Here is a 20,808-nt window from a genome sequence, read left to right on the forward strand (position 1 = left end):
GCGGTCATAAAACCATCAATGGGAATATCCATACAGACAATGGTAAGTAGTATTTCACTTCCCCCATTACACAAGCAAGTGGCTATCAGGAATCAGTGGCAGAGTGGACAACGCGATGGCGTTTGAAGCGAAAGGTACTGGGTTCGAGTCCCAGAGTGAACATCAACTCTGAGATGCAGGTACATCCAACTGACGAGTCCCAAATAGCACGAAACGAGCGTCAAACTGGATTCCACTGCTAGCCACTATCCATGTTGCTTACAATGTGTATAGTTTAAAACACATCGCTGACGATGTCATTCAGCATGGTTGTCTAGAATCGTTTTTGGCTTTCCCCTCTGAATCATATGTTAGGCGTTCAGTACACTGCTGATTCGTGGTGGCTAAGAAAGCCACACGGAATATCATGTGATGAGACTGAGTCGGCGGTAATTTATAATTTCTCAAAAGAAACGACTACTTGAAGAGACCCGAAGTTTTCGACTACTATGCCTAACAATATAGTTCTAACGAACGACAAGCCTGAGTTCATCTCGCAAATTGTCTTGAACGGAAGAATTAGGTTTTGGCCATACGCAGTCTTCAGATCTTTTCAATGGCTCGTTTCCCTCCAGTACTATGAGTATATTTGACTGCTCTGTAGTTAGCCACGTGTGTACGTATATTACTTTGGAAGATATACTCTGAAAGTGCATCTCATTCTCAACCCAATATTATGTATTTATTATACCCGTTTTACACATTTTCCTAGATAGCGTGACTTCATTTCTCATGGCTTGTAGCTTAAAAAATAGTTTATTGCAGTAGGTCTACACGTTGGTTAATGCTTTGGCATAATTACCTGGAAAGTAATCAGGAATGTTACCGAGTTACTGCACGTGATAATTTAAAAATTCATAACATCCTCGGATTGGTTTATGGCATCGATCCAAACAATACATCCTCGTCGACAGTAAGGAACGGAAGCGAGTTTCATTCATCTCTAGTAACTGGCTACTGAACAAGCAACTACTTGTCTGCAGAGATTGTCTTAATCTGACGGATATTCTTAATCGTACAAACCCTGATTATCATTTTTCGTTGGGGCCATGTTTTTATAGCATCACTGTGGTAAGTTGCCATCACCTAAAACTCAATGCTTATCAAGTGACTGATGGTTAGCTGAGGAACTAGAGGTATATTCGACGAAGTACTCGGTTACAGAAAGATTGATGCATACAACAATGACACGCAGCTCATCCAAAACAGTGATGTTTTCACTGCTGCGGCTATTATCAACGAATACATTGCAATTACACCAAGTCCAATATCAATCGGTTGCACGCCGATGATAACAAAATATTAAAAACGATTCTGAAAGTGACCATTGATCTGTCTGGCAAGATCGACAAGTTTACTGCTTACATAACAAGCTCATCCACCACTGTGAAGGACAAGTGTATCAGCAGCACAGAGACGTTGACTTTCATATTCTCATCAAAAACACCTAAAGAAAAGGGTACTGTCAAAGTACCGGAGGAACAAAATTTCAGTGAGCACTCAGCAAGTTGTGTCAGCTGTTTATAAAATTTCAGAGGTGACAAAAGTGTCGAAGATAGTTTGTGGTTTGTTTGTAGAGTATTGTTTTCTGGACTAGATGGTTTTGTCATGAAGCTTGTTCTGATGGTGTTGTTCAGTAGGACAATGAAAGCTACAAGATCCAGAGTTCATAAAAGCCTATTTAGCTTACGTATTCTATGTTCACGGTTCAAAAGTTCTACCTCTCCAGGAAATAAAATAGAACAAGCAATGGATATTGCGATCCAGACTCTATTGCAAAACAAAAGAGATAAAGTAAATAAGCGTTGATAGTGATGCAAAGGGAGGGAGAGCTAAATACATTTTTGTCGAATACATTTATATGTTGGGTAGGCTGCGCGGCCAAGTCACCGGTCAACTTCACCACAATACTTGGGGTGTTCAGTTTTCAGACGGTGACGCTCGGTTCCTTTTAACTTTGTTAACGGCAGTCCAATCATCTACAGGGATTTTGAGAACCACCGTTACATTCAGAGATCCTGTGCTGAGAGACCCAAGTCTGCTGAGAGAGTCCAGCACTGTCGATGTTATGATGGTGCTGTGTGTCAGCATGTCCTCACTAGTGTTATTACATGCTCCATCGGTAGTAGTATTGTCGCGATCCCTCTCCTTGTTTTCAATGAGTGTCTTTGTTTGTCTACCCGTTTCAGGACAGTCATTTTTCAAGTGTGCTGGCAACTTATTCTTTAAACCTGCGAAGAGGACAATGATCTTGATCAGCAAAACTTAAACACCCGTGTTGCACGTGACACATACCCACCTATGGTCCGACTTACTGAGTATGTTGTAGGTAGTTACTGTGAGATCTGTGCACGCTTCGTTGAGCCAACCTTTGCAGTTGTCGCACCGCATGCCAGATGCGACAGCAAAGTAGCACCCAGGTCGTTTGCATGAATTCTTCATGACTATGGTGACGTAAATTTTTTATAGGTCCTAGCAAAGTCTACGAACGTAGAAAAAACAGTAAACTGAAAACTGGTAAAATGGATAAAAACGGGTGGTACAAAAGGTAAGGATAAAATGAACTTGTCTTGACGTGGAAAACTGAAAAACCAAATAATAAGCTGAGGCAAAAGCACAGTTAACTATTACATTGGGTAAGACTCTAAAAGAAGAGCAATCTACCGAACGTTTAGCTCAGGACAGATTTTTTAGACCAGAAATGGTTCTTTTGTTGCGTAAAAACACAGCAAAAGTCTTAGAAACGCAAATCACGTCAGGACCAGACTCCCCATTCGTAATGCGCACGCCCTCCATTATTGCTAGGGCTTGATGTCTTAGCACATTTATTTGGCTGAAATATCTAAATGCTATTAAGGCTTGCTAGTGAACCATCGTAGCTAATAATTAATATGAGTGACCTGTTATTATTATCTATTGAGCTAGTAAGTTATGAGTACTAATCGGCACTACAACACGATAATACGCATGATTATTAATTGGAGGACTAATACAACAATGGGTTAACATAAGTACAAATCGATAGGTAACGTTCAAGTAGAGATTAAGACTAATATAAGGCTGCGTTTTTTAGTCGGGCTTGTGAATGAAGAATTACGGTCTACCTCTTTATTAGTACTGCTCTAATAACGGACCTAAGCCTAAAATTGTAGATTTGTTATAATGTAACTACCTCACCTGTGAGATCTTACGTGGAAGCCAGATCCTTATCTTCACTGACTCATCGTGTCGTAACAATCACCAATATATGGTGGAGAACACGTTTAGGCTTGGTGTAGAACAATATACTTAATATTGATAAAAGTGACGAATCACATAAGAATGACCACGCCTGCAAGGCCGGGCCATGCCATTCGATGAATTGAATTAATTCTCCCCGCCTTCTCCATTGTTGGGTATTTTTCTGCGTTAAATGTTTTGTGTTCAGCTTTGAGAATTGTGTGTTTGGGGCCTATTGTCGCTACAAGTACATTAACTTACACGTAAGCCTAGCTTACAAACACGTCTATGTCATATTATTTTTAGACCATTTGAATTTGAAATCTGTTTGAACTGCACTGAAAATTTTCAACTAAGCCCATTATGCTTGCTATTGCCATAAGTATTTGGGCCCATGAATTCGGCCACCATAAAAGTTAACTTGGATGAAGTTCAACACAGATAAAACTATAGGATATAACAGCATCACTGAATTCAACTTATTCGTTTTGCGCTAAAATGGTGAGCAAGCTATCAGGTAGATGTTATCCATACAAGTGATAAAAATAGAAACTCTTCATCTCAGTTCTAAACTTCACATCAAATGGACTAATATTTCTGTGTCATGTTACTCGAATCATGTCAAGTTGCTGACATTCCTAAATCGTTAAACGTGTACAAGTTTTGAGCAATTAAAAATTATCAGGCATTTGAAGCAACACTGCCTAATGACCATTAGCTAACCCCCAATCAAAATTATGAATAGCTGTTCATAATGCTTTAACAACGTCGTCAAACAGCATTGTTATGAATCAACCATCACGTCTTATGGTTGTTGTAAGTGACGTGGCCAAAAAATCGGTCAATGAAAACATAATCAATTATTAACATAAATAATATGTTGTCTTCTTGAGGTTTCTAAAATGAACATTGCAGTAAAATTTTCTGTCTATTGTTTTTTAGTAAGTGACATGGAAATTAATTAAAGTGATTAGAGATATGGCGACACAACCATCAGTTAATGAAGTTGATTTTAGTGGCCATAAACTTACTGTGCAATTTAACGCTTCGTCCAGGAAGGACATCAGGTCTGTTTAAGGGATTTGGAAAAACTTGATTCTAAAACAATCTTAAAAATGACCGCAAGGATCTTCATCAAAATGGTATCACACAAACCTACCCTCTACAATGGGATTGGTTCGCTTGAATTCATCTCATTGTTTAACGGGCTGTATTTTTAGATGATACACTTCAGTTCTAAACACTTTTCGGAAACCACTTACCACTATTTAAACTTATCGGTCATTATCACAATCTAAACACAAATAATGATCATTAATAACAGAATAGATGGAGTGTTTGTCTAGTCTCATGAGTTACATAAAGCATATCAAATGTTATGATCGTATTTATATATTACAAACAAAATACAATCACAAACCTTTCAATTTTTATCTAAATACAAGCGTTTGTATTTCATGATAATACTCATTGAAAATATCATGAAAACACAATAGGCTTCTTTTCTCTTAGAATCCCTTTTTATTCTGTAACAAGTTTGCTCGACTCTCCTAATAAATAAATATAAAGGAGAAAAGAATCTTGAAAACATTTTTTCGAGATGACTATAAGAGCTCTAGGATGAGGTTATCTGTAAAGTTTTCTATGATTACCGTACCGTACCCAGGTACTTCCAATCAGTTATCAGTTAATTTAGTGTATGTGTGATGTATGCTAAAGTATGATCTTCATCATAGATTTCATGTAAAGCCATAACATGATGTGGCTCACCCCTACACTGGACATTCTCACAACAGACGGTTATGAATAACTCCTACTTGAGTTTACTATTTCAGTGGTAAAAGTGAGGGAAGAATTAAATTTCAGTTGGCTTGGATGGCATGATTACATGCTTATTTACGCCTGTTACCTCTCACAGAGGAGCATAAGCTGCATACCAGCACTTTCTATACAACCCTGTCCTGGGAAATCCTTTCCAGTTACAACCCAGTTACAACCGTATCTGCCTCGTGATTCAGTTTGCTGATTTCCAAAATGTATGTCTCATCTAACCCAATCGTTTTTTTCCTAATTTCCTATTCATCTGGAAGTTGGTTTGTCCTCTCCCACAGAAGGCTGTTGCTGATGGGATCCGGCCGATTCAAATTGAGTGTCTTGCATAGATAATTGTTTATAAATACTCATACCTTCTTGATGATGGTTGTGGTAGTTCTCCAAGTTTCAGCTCCGTACAGTAGGACTATCTTGACGTTCGTGTTGAAGATTCCATGCTTCCCCTCAGATGTGGTGGTCTTCATCATCCAGTTGAACACCAGAAGAGAAAGAAAAGGAGAGAGTTAGAAGCGTTGTTTGACATTGGTCTTCACTTGGAATACATCTGTCAGATACCCTCCATGCATAACTATGCATTCCAGCCCGTCGTATGAATTCCAAATGATATTGACGATCTTCTCAGGTACACCATAATGTCGAAAAAGGTTGTATGAGGTTCTTTCTCCCATCCACGTTGTCAAATGCTTCCTTATAGTGAAGAAGGTTGATGTATAGTGATGAATCCTGTTCACGTGATTGCTCAACAGTTATATGTAATGTAGTAATTCGGTCTGTGCACGACCGATCCTTACGGAATCCAGCATGTTGATCTCGAAGTTGGGTGTCTACTGCGTCTTCCATCCGGTTCATCAACACTCTGTTTCGAACTTTTTCTGACACTGGCAGTAGTCTGGTTCCTCTGTAATTCTCAAGTTTGCTCAGATCTCCTTTCTCTGGCATGTTGATGAGGTATCCTTCTTTCCAGTGTGTCGGAACTTGTCCTTCCTTCCAGATCCTTCTGAATAGAACGTGAAGCATACTTGCAGTTGCTTCTATGTCTGACTTAAAAGCTTCAGCTGATATATTGTCAAGTCCTGCTGCTTTTCCACTCTTGATTTGTCTGATGGCCATCCTGATTTCTTCCGTCGTTGGTGGAGTGACATTAATAGGAAAGTCTATAAGCACTGCTTCGATAGCCGGTGCATTCAATGGAGCTGGTCCATTCAAGTGTTCCTCGAATTATTCTACCCATCTGTTCCTCTGTTCCAGGATCTCGATGATTGTATTGTCTTCTTTGTCCTTGATCGGTCTCTTTGGTTTACTATATTTCTCTGCTAGTTTCTTCGTTGAATCACATAGCTGTCTCATATTCTTTTCTCTTGTAGCATTTTCCGCCGTCGTTGCTAGTTTTCCCATGTATTTCTGCTTGTCGGCTTTAATGCTTTTCTTTACTTGCCTGTTTGCTTCTGCGTAGTGTGATTGCGCCTTGAATATCTCTGCTCGTATTCGACTGCTTTTAATTGCTGTCTTCTTGTTCTTTCTCTCTTTAATCTTGTCCAGGGTTCCTACGGAGATCCATTACTTATGATAATGATTCTTGTGTAACTTGTGCTTAGATTCGTCCAATTGTTCGAACTCGTGTTCTTGATCACTACAACGTAAGCAAACAGCATTGCTTCAAATTCGTAGTAGTGATAAGAATATTAAAATAATAGAAGTTGTCATCAATGGTTCAACGTAGGAAGTAAGTCTTCTGACTATCAATCGTTAAATTTCACTGGAATCATACCGTAAATTAATATTTTCCACTGACTGACTGACTGGAACTGTTACCAATTTCAACACTTTTTCCAAACTTCTCACAACCTCATGGTCAAGTATGATACTGTAAATACCCTTGTTTTATGTATATTAACTAACTATCGAATTAGAGTACATTCCGACTGTCTACCTTTTGTTTTCTGTCCATCATTCAAGAATCGAAGATTCCCTAGGTTAAGAGTTCGGTGTCTAAGAATCCACAAACAAGATGTATCAGTCAACTAATAAATTTCCCTGATGATCAATAATGAAATACAAGGTTACGTAAGAAATAGTGACTCTCTAGCAATTAGTTTTAAATACGATCTATCCCCTGGGGTCTCAACTTAGAAAATCTAGAACATCAATATCCAAGCTAGTAAATGAAAATCTGATTGTGAGAATATTGATTATATTAGAGTGAATTTGATCTTTGTCATGATTTCATATCAGCCGATTCATCCTAGTATGATACTCCTTATCAAGGAGTTCTAACAACCCCTCCAGGAATCTAATTCCACTCCATTCTGTCTCTCATAGAACCTGTTGTAAATAGACCACTGAGTTGTAACTCATTTGTTCTCATTTCCGACACACAGAATGACATTATCCATTACCTTACTCTCAACAGTTGAGTAATCCCATACTAGGTTGAAACAACTGTTCGAACCTCCCTTGTTATCGATGGTTACCAAGTGAGCTTCAATATATTACGAAGCTAAATTTAACTTAGAGATTACCCTTCTTTTAACTGTTTGTCACAGGCTGACTTATTAAACAGATCTATACCCCATGTCAAGAAGACAGTGGTAGAAGTGACTTTATTGTTAACTTCTTTGAGAGATCACACTTTATTTCAACAAATTGAGGCGACTGATAACATTAGGTGTACAAACATCAACCAAATCAAAGGTTAACTCCCAAAATTAAACAATACTACTGAGACCAATTTGTGGTGACAGATAAGTCCCCAAAATAAACAACTTTAAGTCCTCAACGTTGATGTTCACCCTGGTGGTTTTACTGAACACACACTCAGATGAACGAGCTCAGTCAAACGTCTGAACCAAAGTACGCGGTTCTGAGCATTTCCTACGACAAATAGACAGCTCAAACCCCATAAAGTGTGACAACTTGGCCTACAATCTAAATATGCGCTCACATCCCATCATTCTTGACTTCCAATTTTATCAGCTTTAAAATCATTGCGTAGGATGAGATTTCCGACTGCAAAACCATCTAATTCTGCGTTTTCCTGGTCTTTTCAAATTCAACAAGTAGAAATGTTCAAAACATGCAATGTAACCGCATGTAAGGACAAATGAATATCTACATTTAAATGTATTTGAAAGCAAAAATTTGCTAAAAGATTTATTTTAATATGATTTTTCCTATTATGTTTAGGTGTGAAAATTGAACGGCAGTTCAGACTACTTATTAATATTAAGTAATAAGATAGAGGAACTAAAAATACAATACTTGAAATGGAAACGGACTGTCACAATTGAAGTAACAGAAATTAAGACAGAAAGAATGTCATTTTATAACAACCTCAAAAAGTCTCATACTAGATCTTTATCTTAAAAATATAGTCATACAAACCAGTTCCCAAATATTTCATGTTGGATGGTCGTTTGAGCCGAAAACCTATATATACGGGTTCCCATGAGCGAACCCAGTTACCTGAGTGAGAAAACTAAGAGCAAATAGGAAGCCTTTATTAGCTAATCCGAATCAAAGTATGTAGGTCTATCTCCAGAAAACGAAGCCAGATTTTTTATCAATCACCCGTCTGTCGTTCTTGGATAATTAGGCTGAATATTGACCAATAGCGTACACCTGTCAACATATCCCACTCGTAATTTGGCTTTGAGCTGGTGTCCGATTGTCCCAGGATATCAATACGCTTAGATCATCCAAACTCTCTGAAAACATTACTTTGTGGTCTGAAGTAATTATACTAGAAATTATTCAGGGATTTTGAAATAAAGTATAGACTATCGAAATCCATGTTATTCCGCCCCTAACTGCCCTGATACTTCTGAGTGTGCAGAACATATTCTCCTTATCCAGCTGTTTTCTCATTCATCCCTTCAAGCAAAGAAGTTTCACAGACTACATTCACATGGGACGGCTAAGGTAGCAAATGTCTAAAGCTTAAACTGAATTATTGTATATATAGGGTCTGCCTACGGTAGTTGGGGACCCCTGATTTCAAACTGTGTCCTCATGAGTTACCGAGTCCTGGGCGAATGAATACTATATGAGCCAACTTTTGGCACTGACTATCATTTGTTCGTACTCTTTGACGCTGCTCCATTCAGTACCGGATTAAATGTGGAGGCCAAAATCTGAGGACTGTCTTCTCAGAAAACCGATAATCCGATAATCAATCATCATGGTGGTTCACGGTGTTACAAACTAGAGAGTTATGATTTCTACGAAACCCGTGAACAGGCTATGCAGCAGTAATGTTTTACATCAAGCTGATTAAGCCTTCATACCATTATGACAACTAACTATGGCAATTAATGTGTTCAGGCTACCTCGTCCGCTGCACCGCGAACTGATGGCTGTGATCTCCAGGAGCAAAGAAGACCTAGCTTAGGCTTTTCAGGCTTGGAACAGCTCGAAGAATGGCCTATAGAGACACATCAGATGTTGTGGAAGATGACTCAGATTCACAAGGCAAAGGGAGATGAACAAAATAAAATAAACCTTGGTGTGGGTTGTCCTCGATTAACAACCCACGATACAAAACACCAAGGTTACACTGCCGAAATAGAAAAACTGTGAACAGGCGAAAAACCTGCAACGGTCGGTTCCCACAGAACTAGCTAACCCACAACATTCTGCTCAAGAATTCGAGGACAGATACTGTTGTAGAGCAGCAGCGAGCGATGGAACGAACCATCAAGTGACTCCATAACTACGTAGGAGAAATAAAGGGTAAATTACGAGGGATCGGACACAATTAATAAATCAAATCTGAGGACCGTAACTCTCACTGAGACATTACCTCGACTTCACGGGAGACAAACTGAGTATCCAAGGTAGGAAAAAGGGTATGCAGAAAAGGAAGAGCGGCGATATACATACCAACGCACACTGCAAAAGCATAATATCAAACAGTATCAAGGTAAACAAGGTAAAAGAACTATGCTCAAGTTGTTTTTACATGAATAGCATCAAGTAATCAATTGAAAGAATATACTACCTTCCCATAGGTACTAATACCAAGAACGACAAAATAAGCCAGTGGACGAAAGTTCTACCACACCGGCAATTCAGTCACACACTCCTAGCTGGGAATTTCAACATTCTATCATTTAGTCTCAGCAAGCAAAACAAAACCCCTGTACAGCGATTTCATAATAGACTTGTTCAGAAGTAAGAAGTTCGGGACTGATAGAAAATGTGGGTCACATCAACAGTGAAAATCCCTCAAAACTAGACCATTCGCTAACAAATTATCAGCTTCTAGTCGAAGATGTTCATATTTCGGCATCAATAGGGAGTAGTGACCCATAAACACGTGAACACTGGTGGATCATCATCTCTCGATTGAACTAGCTGTGCCTCATGCATGTCTCATAACTTACCTACTGTTGTCACTACCACATACCACTATTTTGTACCTATCACGCCTTTGATCACTCCGTTTCCCCTTTTACCCTTACACTTCTGTTTCACACTGCCTGAAATTCGAATTAATTGACCAACAATATATTTATCTAGTTTTTGAAACTATCATCTGGCATCCGAATATTCACTTAACTATTTTTCATATTGCAACTAACCGTCCTCCTGTCTGGTAATGTGCAACTGCCAAATTGACTAGAATTAGTGCAATTGAGAGGCCAAACTACCGTCCATTAAAGATTACTAAATGCCCGTAACCGTGCCAAAACAACAAGAAGCTAGTGTAAATAAATGAATAGGTTTATACGAAGTTGTCACAAGAACATTGGATATTGGGTAATACATTGGAAGTACTATTAAGTTGCAGCTTCAGAGCGGGTAAACGACAGTGGCGCTACAGCTGACTTAGCATACCAACAGGAAATGAAAAGTGGGACTCAGCAACTTCCTGAGAATGATATGGGTCCCCTAGCGGCTTCAGATAAGTTAATAGATGGGTCGCCCAGTGAAAATCTGAAGGATGCAGACGAGTTATTATTAGAAGATATCCGTGATCAGATCCGATATATTGAAAAATCTGTAATGACCAAAGAGATATATTATATGACAAGAGTTGTGCGTGGCCTGTCTGGCATTCGTCGACGACTCAATTGTAATGTTTTGAGAGGCTTGATGCAAGGGTACTTCCCAAATCCTTCTCCACAAAAGACTTATTTTTTGGAGTTTCTTCCTGAGGTTTGTTCTCAGTTGTACTACTAGATTTTAGGCAATGGACACTGACTGTCTATTATCTTCGTTCCGTCCTCGTGCCGGAAAGCTTAACACTCCATTAATACCGGAGGTGGAGGTATACTTGCATCTACTTCTTGTGATGTTTTTGATTGATGAAAATCACCTAGAAGAGGTAAATTTACCTAACATTTCATAGTACTCTTCCTGATTCGTAATTTTATTCATTGCACTTTAAGCCAACTTAGTCAAACTGGCATTTATCATCCTGTTGACAGTTTCATGGATTGTATTGAGCACAATTTCAACTCACATCTGTTTATTAGATTACGATAAACCATGAGCTGTAACTTAAGGCTAATTTTACGCCTTGTTAGAAGTAATATTTTGCAAATAGGGTAAGGCTAAGCCTTTCAGTGCAACTGTAAGTTCTATGTCCCAGTTACGTGAAATAAGTCAACTCATCAAGAGTGAAAAAATAAGATATTTTAATAACGCAATGGGTTTCATCAAATATATCTTGGGTTCTAGCAGTCAAAAGCTATCTTCTTAACTGATTAACATTAGTATATTGGTTGCACCTAGCATTCTAACTAAACCTCACTGGTATAGGTTTAAGACTTTGTCAGCCTACCAAAAGATGTACGTGAAAACTATTGTTAAGAAACAGGATCTAGTGTCTCGCTGTGTGTTTCAGTGCTGCGCGAATTTTATACGTGTCTATCGCACAGTAAATTTTATTGCAATAACATTGATTTGCATTACATTTCTGCTAGGCATGCAAATGTTCCAACCTCCTAATGGATCGTTTAAGTGCCACTGGTCGACGCTCTATGGCACTCCTTGCAAGTCGGTGTTATTATTACCACAGTCGTAGCTACGAACTTGTTGGACGCTTGGATTCTGTACGATCATTTTTTCATGCTCGTTTATCAACGGCTACTCTTAGATCAGTAAGTGTTTCGCAAAAGTTTACTTTCACCATTTAAAGCTACACTTTGTATTTCAATAACTGTAGAGAGAGAAAATAATGCACTTGTAAGCATAGTCAAGGGGTGAATAAAATGAGTGATGATATAGTAGTTATGCACTTTCAATCCAGTCACTAGGTCAGTAGATTACCAATAATTTTACGAGTTTTGTCAGTCATTTACACATCTTACTACCTATCCGGTCGTGCAGTAACTTTATATTCACTCGTTCAAGCTGATCAGGTGCACACTTCTAACTGTTATGTGATATATCTACTCTGGTTTTTAGAGTTTAAATATCTAGTATATCGGCAAGTGATTAAAATGTAAAACTTAGTTGAATTATGATATGAAACCCTTATCTCAATACTTTCGATTATTTTACCAACACACCGTTTAAAGAAAAATGATTCAAGATGGAAATGATAAATAGTAGTTTATCGGATAATGTTTGGAATAACCCAGATTGATTAGTATTCATACATGTGGTTTTGACTGAGTAAGACGAATTTAAATTCCCAAAGCAGCATTAATCTACAACAGATACTTCCTAGTGGTGAAGCGGATCGTCCTTATAAATGCGTTCTTTACACATAAATTTATACTCCTTCCGTGCATAGATACCCTAAGTCTGTAACACAGCTCTACGTATAGAACTGAAGATATTGATTGCTAATACCTTATGCATTCCTAGCATCAGAAGATTAATTTCTGTTATGGTCTAATGGGTTAGCGGTTAAACTATTTAGGTTTCAATTTTTAAGTCTCTGGTTTGAACTCCATTCCACTTAATTCAGTCTGTATATTTGAGGAATATCATCATTCACCGAACAGGAACATTGGGCGAGACTAAACTATACTGCCGACCTTTGAACGAATCTTAAATGACCTTGAGAAATATTAGCCAATCAGAAGACAGTATACAGTAAAAATATATTATACAAAACTCAAAAATTAGAGGGGATACTGTTCTTTTACATGACTCAAAAACTTCTCAAGGTCAGATATAGGTTCAGAAGTTCTAAAATCATAGTGCATACGATACAGGAACACATCCATATGGTTCCATGGTAGTCGACCTCTGAAACCATGATAAGGTCTCAAAAATTCTTTTAGCCTCGACCACATAGCTTCAATGTTGTTGGTATATTGGTATGGTTTACGGTTTAGGGTTAAGGGTGAGACTATAATTTATGGACGACCTTTGAGCGACTCTAGAGTGACTCTGAGTGTCAAATAATAACTAAGACCGAATGAGGGTTATAAACCTGTAAGAAGAATTCAAATTGATTTACAGTTCATGATTAAGGCTAGGAATTATACTTAGGGTTTTCATCACGAACTGACATCAGCTATAATGCCGAAACTCTATTTATCCAAATGGATAATTGAATTTCGCGCCAAAATCTTATGATCACTTCTCTTGTAGACGCTAAATTATCACGTCTTCCCTAAAATCCGCTGTTAACCGATCGTACGCAAGTATCAAGTACCGAACTTAGCGCCGTGACCTTGAAAACCCGCGAAAGCTTCTGATTGGCTCGGCAGTATACTTTAGTCTCGCCGGAACATTGTGGCTCGACATAAAATACAGGAATTTGTGCTTGGTTTAGTGTTAATAGTTCGTTTACCAGGTACAAATACCTGCATTTGGATTTAAGCTACACTCTAAGTGTGAAGACTAGAGGTACTGCCCTGTTTTCCAAAACTAATTAGGTTGAATGAAGTTCAAAATTGAGATTGGAAGTCAAATACTTTGACCACTGGGCCACAGCTTGGCTTCTAAACTGTAATGATAATAACTAATTAATTACCGACATCTCAAGATCAGTATAAATTAGAGTTTCTTTTTGAGTCAAATCAGTTCTGTTCCTTCGTGTATGTAGTTTGTCTCGAGGTATTCAATATACGTCTATCTAATTACTGTCCTTAAGAAGTATCTGTCACCAAATTTTGTTGGTTTGTTTCATTGTGTATGTTTGTTAATATCAGAATGCTACTTGTATGTAATACCATTTAGTTATAATTTTCTACGGTGATAATTTCTATTTAGAATTTTGATACTAAAGCTGTGCTAATTAACTTATTATTGCGCAACTATTTGCATTATCAATTGCATGAACAAGCACATAAACTTGTCTCACGTGTAGTATTCCCGGAAAGTGCGCCAAATAACGAATGGGCTAGATATTTGTATTATTTAGGTAAGTTAATCATCTTAATGTTTGTGTTTTTTTGCTTATAATTATGAGAGAGTTATTACTTTACATTGTATAAATGGTAATAAAATCTTTGTTTAGTTGTTAGTTGAGGTTCTTTTAATATGTTAGTTTTACTTAACCAATACTGATTTACTTATTGAAAAAATAAAGTGTGTATCCTTTAAAGAACTTTGAACTTCTGTGACTTCGAATATTTGTTTTCTTAAAGCTTTTGTTGCCATGAAATTTGTCCCTCTTGTTTTTCCTGTACGCTAAGAAGGCTTATAGTTGTTATCTCCAGGATTTTACTCCTACAAATTGAACAGTTATCATATGTGCTCAAGATTATATTGTCTGACTGTCAACCATTGTGCTGATTTCATATGATCTACTGTCATCATGCCAACTTAAAGTTGTGAATAGTATTTCCACATGTAGCCGTTTTGTGAACACTCATTAAATTCTTGTCTTATTGGATCTAGTGTTGTACTCTCATGTTGTTAAATGCCATACCATTATTATTCAACTAAATTATGATGAATAATTTCATGGGATCTAAATTGCTCGAAGAGAATAACTTTATGTACCCATTATTCTGCAAATCACATTTTCATCGAGAATAAAAGTGGGTTCTAATAACAACTGAATGGTGTATCAATTGTTCCATCTATAGCCATAGAAAAGACTTGTTTAGGTAACCTAAAAGGATTAGCTACCTCAGATAACACTATTAGGCTGCATAAAGTTGAGTGTGTTTAAACTTGTGATCTGTTGACTGAAAGCCAAGTGCTTTAACTACTAAGCCAACGCACACTGATTCACGTGTACTAAACTACGTCAATCCCAATTAACAGATACTCAAGTGCTTAAAACGTACTCAGTCTTCAATAACCATCTTTTCACTAATAGTCTATGTGCATACCTTATTGTTGATGCTTATCTTATAGAAAAATTGATAAGTCTTTTTAAGAAAATATCTCATGAATTTTTATGTTATACATACTAGGAAATGTAGTCACTTCAGTATATATATCCATTTTACTAGGTAGAATCAAGGCAATCCAATTAGACTATTCGTCAGCTCATGAACATCTAGTCTCTGCTTTGCGTAAAGCTCCTCAACACACAGCCACTGGTTTTAAACAAACCTTACACAAATTAAATACAGTTGTAGAATTATTGCTAGGTGAACAGCCAGATCGTTCTATATTTCGTCAAACGACATTTAAAGCTGCTCTACAACCATATTTTCAGCTAACTCAAGCAATTCATGCAGGAGATTTATCTCGATTTAACGATACCCTTCGAGTTCATGGAGCTCAGTTTTCAGCTGACAAAATGTATACTCTAATTATTCGATTACGTCATAATGTCATTAAAACCGGTGTTCGACGAATATCCTTAAGCTATTCTAGAATTTCTCTAGCAGATATCGCCAAAAAACTCCAACTGGACAGTGTCGAAGATGCAGAATACATAGTTGCAAAGGTAAGTACCCTAAAATATTTTATCAGTAAAATCCCACCCACCCCCTTTGCTCGTTTTTGCAAAAGTAACAATATATCATTACTTCTATAGTGTAATAAAAACATAGTTCTGATAATCGTCGTCTTCTTATTGCACTATCGGAATTTATCAAAGGGACTAATTGCTTTCTATATCATTATTTTTTATCATACATGTTGGGTTTCAGATGAACCATTCGTAAATATCGTATCTACAAGCTCTAGCAGTCTTTGAATCCAAATAAAACATGAATTACTATACTTAATGAAGTTCTCTCAAATTATTATGAACCAAGCGACTGATCACAATAGATGGGGAGGGGGGAAATGTTGTAACTTATTGTTATCATCATCAGCATTACTATTACGTGTTGCTACTAGGTTGTAATTGTAAGTAGATAGACGTAATCATATAGCACACTATTAGTACAAATCCTAGTGTATACCACAACTTCACATTAAGAAACGCTGTTAAGCGATAGAAATGATAAATATGCATGCATGGATTCGATTGCGAATTAACTTTCTGCGGTTTTTATCAAGTAAATCTTCTCTGCAAGGTTTGTCTTTTGTTGTAGCCGAACTAGGATAGAACGGAGCTGTAATATTGAAGTGTAGTTATTTCCGTTAACACAGTTATATCAAAAACTCAGTACCTTCCACCATAAGACATGTGGATATATGTAATGCATCAAAGGTATAACTCTGTCAAATATGTAGTCTTTCGCATTTTGAAAGTTCGGGTTTTTATTGGATTTATAAGTTTTAGACATTGCATATTCGTTTGAATAGAACAAAATATCAAGGGAATTCACATTCGTTATCCTTTTTATGGATTCGATGTCACTTGATAAATTATCTCGGAATATAATGAATTGGAGAATATCTGCCCCCTACGGCTTTGTCTTCCGAATATTTTCCTAGTGGGTGTACAATAGCTAATGACCAAATAGACACTATCCTGTTGTGAGAAGTACCACAGTTTGATATATATTTTAAATATATTTAGGCTTTACACGCAAATTATGTTAGCGACTTTCATTGCAGTACAATGTCAGATGTTGATCCGCTCGTTTAATGACTTCATTTTAATGGATTTGATTTGAACTTGCACATTGACTTATCATGTAAATTTATGAATAGAAAACGTCAAGCTCGCATATACCATCAATTTTTTTTATGTTTCACCATAAGAATTCCTTAAGAGGTCAATAACAGTGACTGGTAGCTGAAATATTCTCAGATAACAACCTAATAAAGCTTGTAAATAAATAAATGATTAAAGTCATTGTATTTTGACTTTCTCACCAATTTAATCCTTTATGCTTCTTTTCTATTATAATAATTACTATCACCGCTAAGATTATTATTGATATAACAGATCTCACTGTCACATATACTACGACAATACGTTAATAAGACGAATGGCGTCATATCAGAACTAGGATTCACGATCCACAATATAAGACCATAGAAACACTAGAGAATACTTTATTCAATTCAATTACAAGTAGTCACTCTCGGTGAGCCCGGAGTAGGAATCAATATCAGGAAGGGAAGTCACATATTTAGTAGTCAGTAGTCTGTCCACAATCAGTGATCAATCATATTTTACTTCCATTACCACACATCAACTATTATCATGGTTGTTACAATCAACTGTCTTAATCAATCTTGTTTTTTTTTCAAAACGAAATTATTCCAAAAGGCTATTCGCGATGGTGTGATTGATGCTATAATTAATCATAAAGAAGGTCATGTAACTACAAATGAAACGTTAGATTTATATTCAACACGTGAACCTTTTAATCAGTTTCACCAACGTATTAAATTTTGCCTCAGCATACATAATCAAGCGGTCAAAGCAATGCGTTATCCCCCGAAACAATACTCTAAAGATATTGAATCTGCTGAAGTAAGCTATTATAATTATAATAATTACTATTATTTTCGTTCTGTATGTTGTTAGGGAAGTTCAGGAACTTGAACCGGTGCACATCTTTACTAGGTCCTACGTTGATGCTGATGAATTGACTACTGTTTACAGAACTCGATTAATAATTCCGGGATTATTTTAATTTTTTATATTGCTAAAGTTAGAACCGTTGGTTTGAAAAGTAATTTTGTCTTCATAGATATTCACTGATTCATATTCATGTATCACATTTGGATAAAAAAGATTATGAACGTGACTGGAAAGTTTCTTATCATACAAAAAACTATATGCACATTGTTAGTTTTGGATTTCTGATCATTGTCTATAATTGGATTTGAAAGAACGAACTTATATATATATATATATATATATATATATATATATAATGTTTACCAGTAACTTCAGTTAAACTGATTAATATAGTTTACCAAGTTGAAGTTCAGGTCTCAATAATTTCCGAAGTAATCAGTTTTCTTGTATTCAGTTGCCTACTGTATCTTTCATGAATTGGACAATAGTAGTCACAAGTATCTTTCATTCAATATTTGGAAATGACGTTAGAGAATTATCAAGCTCTTAATCTTTACAAAATTTGGGACAAAAAACTGGCTTTCAAATTTATTACTTGGTTGAAGTTTTAGTTGAATATTTGTTTTCATTTGTTTGTTTTATGTAAATGTATACATTATCTTGCTTTTTCAAGGAACGCCGTGAACGTGAACAACAAGAGCTTGAAAATGCGAAAGAACTATCTGAAGATGAATTTGACGGATTCCCATGAATCTCATTCTTCCTGATATTGATAATAAATGACAATGAATAATACTTATCCCCTAACATAATCCATGTTTTAAGACTCAATTGTTTTGTATTGAATATTTTTCGTGATATATATATGTTATCGTATAGAAATTTGTCTGGAATTAGTGTTTTTTTGTTGTTAATTGTAGTTTATTGATCGGGAGGGTAGTAACCTACTCAGAAATGTCTTGTTTAGTACAGATAAGATATATTACAGTTATATTGCACAATATATTATCATTAATGACTGCTATAGTAATGATCGACTAACCAGTTGCTATGTTTATCAATTGAAGTAAACACAGTATAATAATGCATACAAAAAGAACTGACGATATTGTGAGTAAATAAGTGAGAGTAGATTCCATAGAAATAATAATGGAAATTAGTGTTGTACATAACGCCAATACAATAGGATTATCGCTGGGTTTATATTCTAAGGGTTCTAACTATCCTACGCACGCTAATCATACGAGACTATACTTCATTCCACAACACAAAGCCGTAAATCGACCACTTCAACTTCCTTACTCTTATTCAGCGTCGACAATTGGAAAGCCACTAGACCATACATGAAACGTGACTGGGTCACGTTGCAACCGATATTTTAAGGTGACCACTTATTACATGACTCAGTTATCACAATGTTGCCTGCGTATACGGGCGGCCCATGTTCCAATTTAAGATTAATCGAACGGACGAAGCTGTCGAACATCGTTTGATCGCAGCGGCCAAGTTGTACAAGCGTAGATAATAAATATTAGCAGCAAAATCGGTAGTAACGAGGATTATCACCGTTTTACTGAATAAATCCCCACACCCTAAACTGTAAAAACAAGATCTCGTCTACTATAATGGTTATCATTAATCCTATTTGATGCGCAATGGCTTCTAATTGATCGGCTGAGTTTAGAGAACTGTAATTTAACCATGAAAAGGGGTACACAATAGTTCCCAGCAAGTAACCATAGTGATAATCTACTTATTAAATATGCAGCTGGGTATTTGGAAATGAGTTATAATGTCTGCTTAAGGACTTGTAGTAGTCCTGTTGCATATAACTGAATGTATCTTTGAAATTTTAATGACTGTAGGCTTTCAGTTTGTTTGGTGGAGGATCAAGAATGATTTGTGTTTTGTACACATTTGCACTTCTCACTTGCCATTTGGAACTGCAACAGTATGTGATCCATCTTACCTTCGAGCAGCATTTAATCTGTCTATATTTTCCGGCATTTCAAGGCTTAGTTTTAGATTCGCTAAAATCTGAAAACTCATTCACGACCATTATATTTACCTGTTTTCACAGAAGTCTGCGGACGAAAATCATTTCCAAATGCTTTACTCTACTCAATTTGGTCGATAACGGCCAAAATGTTTTAAAGAACATCCAGATCAACTTTGAATATCATAATAGAATCTCTCACGAGTGTATAAGATACTTAAGTGTTTGTAAATTTCTAAAGATGTACAATATTTTATCCTGATAATAATTTAGTCCAAATGAAAAACTACAATAATTAATGCAGCTGGGAAGAACAACGTAATTGTGAGAAATCAAAAATAACAATTCACTATTTCATGAAATGACATACAGTAGAAAGAAATCCTAATCTGAGAGACTGCTATAGATACAAATCCAAGTTCAATTAGAAGGAAAATATGTTTAGAAGGCAAATACGTACATTCATAGAAATAAGGTTGTCAGTTGAAGAAATAATTATGTGGTCTTCAGTAGATGAATACACTTTTTAATAAATTAGTAGATTAACTGACCTAGTCGTTCTGTTACATGATGTCTAAAAATAAGACGCGAAACATACAAGAAACGGAATGTCATTACAATAATATCAAAATGTGTGCTACCATAAATGTGCTGATCAGAGTACTTAGGCACTAAATATTAAAACAATTAAGACATTTTAGCTAAAAAAATCCTCTTTCCGTCGATTTTACTTACTGCGGCTGTAGAATTATATCAATAAATATTCCTTGATATACGGTGGTGTACAATAAAAATAGAGGATTGTTGCGTCATTATCAGTACCAAAAAGCCAACTACGAGTCAAATTTACTTAAAGACTGTACACTTAACAGTTATAAGGAAGATATATATGGAAATGGATGCATCTCACACCAATTTATAAAATAAG

At 36.4% G+C, this 20,808-nt stretch overlaps 1 protein-coding gene across 2 annotated transcripts; it reads left to right on the plus strand.

Annotated features, from left to right (window-relative positions):
• Positions 1-10,883: 10,883 nt before the first annotated feature.
• Smp_085310.1 (26S proteasome regulatory subunit S3, putative) lies at positions 10,884-18,635 on the plus strand (the record flags this gene model as incomplete). 2 transcript variants are annotated; one of them, XM_018791726.1, is made up of 7 exons in its annotated part: positions 10,884-11,247; positions 11,279-11,416; positions 12,018-12,194; positions 14,266-14,416; positions 15,459-15,901; positions 17,627-17,833; positions 18,558-18,635. In XM_018791726.1, exons 1-7 carry the CDS (start codon positions 10,936-10,938, stop codon positions 18,633-18,635), a joined length of 1,506 nt encoding a protein of 501 aa, XP_018645142.1. In that variant the 5' UTR covers positions 10,884-10,935. The 2 variants fall into 2 exon arrangements, with proteins under 2 accessions (XP_018645142.1, XP_018645143.1); XM_018791727.1 differs by having other exon boundaries at positions 10,884-11,416.
• Positions 18,636-20,808: the final 2,173 nt, after the last annotated feature.

This window comes from Schistosoma mansoni (genome assembly GCF_000237925.1).
Source record: "Schistosoma mansoni, WGS project CABG00000000 data, chromosome 1 unplaced supercontig 0094, strain Puerto Rico, whole genome shotgun sequence".
Lineage (NCBI taxonomy): Eukaryota > Metazoa > Platyhelminthes > Trematoda > Strigeidida > Schistosomatidae > Schistosoma > Schistosoma mansoni.